The sequence below is a fragment of the Pygoscelis adeliae genome, unplaced genomic scaffold (genome assembly GCF_000699105.1).
Source record: "Pygoscelis adeliae isolate BGI_AS28 unplaced genomic scaffold, ASM69910v1 Scaffold443, whole genome shotgun sequence".
Classification (NCBI taxonomy): Eukaryota; Metazoa; Chordata; class Aves; order Sphenisciformes; family Spheniscidae; genus Pygoscelis; species Pygoscelis adeliae.
In genome coordinates, this window is record NW_008824447.1 from 210,707 (window position 1) to 214,302 (window position 3,596).

A 3,596-nucleotide genomic window follows, 5' to 3' on the forward strand; every position below is an offset into this window, starting at 1 on the left:
CAAGGTAAACGCAGCCCGGACCAAAAGTTCAATGGTGACTCAGGTAAAGCAAAAAAAAAAAAAAAAAGTGAAAAGGAGAAGGAAACATACTTTGAGATTTCAGGCTTATTTTCTTATTTGACAGTCAAATCAGCAAAGAAGCCACGCAATTGTCTCTGGCAGAAGAATGGTCTAAATATGAAACAGTGCTGGTGTGTTCTAGCTTCCGAACAAGCTTTGCACCGAACTCGGCGTCGTTTCTCTTGGCTGCCTTTGCTAATTGCCACCAAGATTCAGTTTAACACAAAAATAACGCTCCTATCTCGTGGGAACCATACCTCGCGACTGTTACCGAGACCATGGGAAGACAATCCCAATCCAACACCACCTTTCGCCAGCTGAAGGCTGTACCGTGTGCTTTTGTAACCTAATAATAATAGACCTTTCTTTCAACTACCCGAACAACTGCTTGATTGCTGCCAAAATAACAACTAAATAGTATGAAAGCACTGTAATTATTTTGGGGGAAGAACAAACTATTGTTGGCACAATCCGGTTTATAAACTTGAGTTCCTAATCTGCAACACACAGGATTGAAGTCACACCCGTGAGTAGTCTCAGTGGCTTTTAAGGAAGGACTGGCAGTGTTTAAAGATAAATGCCGTGTTTAAAGATAAGATAAAGTGCATCGTGTCCGTAGGACTACAGCCTAACCAGTGCTTGCCATAATGTCATCTGATGTTATCCATCAGTCTCGGACAAATTTTAAAATTAGCTCCATTGGATCAGCACATTTAACTTCAATTCGCATCCTTTCCACTTCTGTGTGACGGATTTCTTGCTCCTCTCTGAAGTGTTTTCATTTGTTATTGTGAAAGTGTGAATTTGCAGTGTATCACCTGTATCACCTATATTTACCTTTCAACCAACATATGTGCCTACCACATGGAATTTTATCATTGAAAACATTATTAAAATAAAGGTATATTTTAATGTGTTAGTTGTGTAAGTGAATTCTTTATTTTGCCTCTAATGTGGACATAACACAAGTCCTCTGTAATGTCCTGCAGCCAGTAACTAAATTAATGTACCCAAAACAGTGTACAGTTGTACGTATCTACATTAGAATGTATAAATCTGATGTTTGTGTTACCATGACCCAAGCAACTTATGGGCCTTGGCAAATATTTTATACAGTTTCTTACCAGTTTTGCTTTTCCTTTATGACTTACTCTGTATATTCAATGCTTGACATAAGTGGATTATTTGAAACTGTCTGGTATATTAAATATGTAGCTGCAGTTCCTCAGAAGGGCCTGGCTGGGGCTTAAGGCAGAAGCTGTGCATGGGGGTAGCGCGGCACAGGAATAGCCCTGACCCACCTGCCCCTGCATCGCGTCACATGGGTGTGCAGTCCCGATTAGATGGGGGCAGTCCCCTTGGCCTCATTGCTGCCACCAAGACAGGTGGGTCAGGAGCCACGCTCCTGGACCCTCCAAGACTGGTTTACGATGACTAGTTTGGGAGCAAGGGATTTAACTATATGTGAGTGCACGTGAGTGTGAATACCCACAAATGTACTTACATATATATATATTTTTAGTTCCTCTTATCTGCACCCAGGTGTTTCACCCAGTAGGGCGATAGGTCCCAAGCAGAGAGGTGCTCTACAGAAGTAGGAAAACACCTTTAGCTACTTAACACCGTGACGCTGATGGGGTCCAGCCGTCCTCCCCTCTCTTGGCCTCCCGTCCTTCCCATCTCAGTGGGGAGGGGAGCACAGCAGCCGCTGGGCAAGGCTGGCTCTCTCCTAGCCAGCAGCAGTGGTTTCTGCATGGCTTTTGATGGACCTCAGCTTCCCTGTACCTCATCAGCCTGGCTGAGTTGCATCTCCTCTCTGCAGGGAGGTTGGGTGCCCACCCTACAGAGAAGAGGTAGGAAGGGGGGAAAGAAGCAATCCCACATTCTCTCTTCTGCCCTGCTCATATTACATATCACATCAGCCCTTCTCATATTCCCATAATCATCTATGCCTGTCTCACCACAGTAGCCTCTGTGCAGGTCTCCATATTCACTATCATTCCAGTACCCCGACACCCCTAACCCTTAACACTATTCTAACAGTCCCGCTGAAGAACCATTTTCTTCACCCTCCGGTTACGACCAACCCAGCCAGACCTTCAGCCTTTTTTTTTGAGCTTCTTTCAGCTCGACTGCTTCCACCACCACTATGTAAGCAAAGGCAGGTGGCAGCTGGGACTTTGCCTAATGCATAGCACAGGTAATATTTGTGCTTGCTTTTAGTGTTCATTCCCATAGTGTGCATCACCGCGTGATACAGTTAACAGGTGACACCTTAAATGCTCACATTCTCTTACAGCTTTTTCTTTTAACAGTGAAAATAATTTTACCAGCTTACTAAAAGAGGGAAACCTGGCTAGAAATAAACATTTTCTTAAACAAGTGCAGCTGAAAATTTCAGAAAAAAGCACCAAGCGTTCAAGAATCACAATGAAACATTAGGAATTGCCCCACATCGGCCATTTGATGGGAAATGAGATGATGGGCTCAGCCTCTTACAACACTTACATCCAAATAAAAGCCAACACCCAGCTGTATTAACAGAGGCGACGGGAGCTGACTGGGCATGAAGAACAAGTCAGCCACCCATCCCTTGGCGTGGGTCCATGGTGTCAGGCACAGCGCCGGGCAGGCAGCAGGGCAGCGTGAAGCAGGATGTGCCCCCGCTGCCGGCACTGTGCCCCTTCCAGGGAGGGATCTCAGAGGAGCAAGAAATCTCACCTCAGATTGAGTTTCTTTCTTTAAGTAGGCAGCAGATGTCTGCCAGAGACGCGACCAGACTCCCTATTTTCATTATTTACCCTAACCATTACAATGTGTAAAATAACCTGCCCTTTGGTATCTCTTCAGGTAATGGACCACCCCTAAAAAGAAAATGTCTTTTATTTACAGACAACTGTATTATTCTAAGTACTCACAGTATTCTCATCCTTCTCTTTAAGGACGAGAGACCTGAAAAAGAACTGATGTATCTTACAATCTTTTTATTCCTTGCACTCCCTACTCTCTGGGCCACTTTTACTCCTAAATACTGCCCCCAAAAAATAATAAGGAAAAAAAAATTAAAAAGAGGAAATGGAAAATTTCCAAGGAAAAACATTACTTAAGCAAGCAATTGCACTAAGGCTGTTGAGGGAAGAATGGCTAAGGCCAGCCCGTGCTCCCAGTAGACGTGCTTGCCCATACAACTCCCATTCAGCAAGCACCCTGTGCTTGGCCATGATTTCAACAGGATTACTCAGGTAGCAGAGAGACCCGTACGCAGACATCGAAGTATGCACACGTCCATTTAGCCCACGATATGCATATTATTCGCTTTCACTACAGCCTCCAAAAGCGGATCTCGGTCGGAGAAGAGACAGGTCAGGCTGCGAGCGAAACCACATCACCGCCACCACCGCCGCCTCCACCTGAGGAGTTTCAGCGGGTGGGTTTTCTTTTCCGCCTGACGCTCGGGACGAGCCCCGGGGGCCGGCGAGCGGCTGGAGGAGCGGGGCCACCACCGCCGCCTCGCCGGGCAGGCAGGAGGGAGGGAG

The 3,596-nt window shown here is 45.9% G+C and overlaps 1 protein-coding gene across 1 annotated transcript in view; it reads right to left on the reverse strand.

Annotated features, from left to right (window-relative positions):
- LOH12CR1 (loss of heterozygosity, 12, chromosomal region 1) overlaps window positions 1-3,329 on the reverse strand; it is an 82,357-nt gene extending 79,028 nt beyond the window's left edge. The window contains exon 1 of the mRNA XM_009321023.1: window positions 3,164-3,329. Within this exon, the coding sequence (XP_009319298.1) occupies window positions 3,164-3,329 (166 nt within the window). The remainder of the gene's footprint in view (window positions 1-3,163) is intronic.
- Window positions 3,330-3,596: the final 267 nt, after the last annotated feature.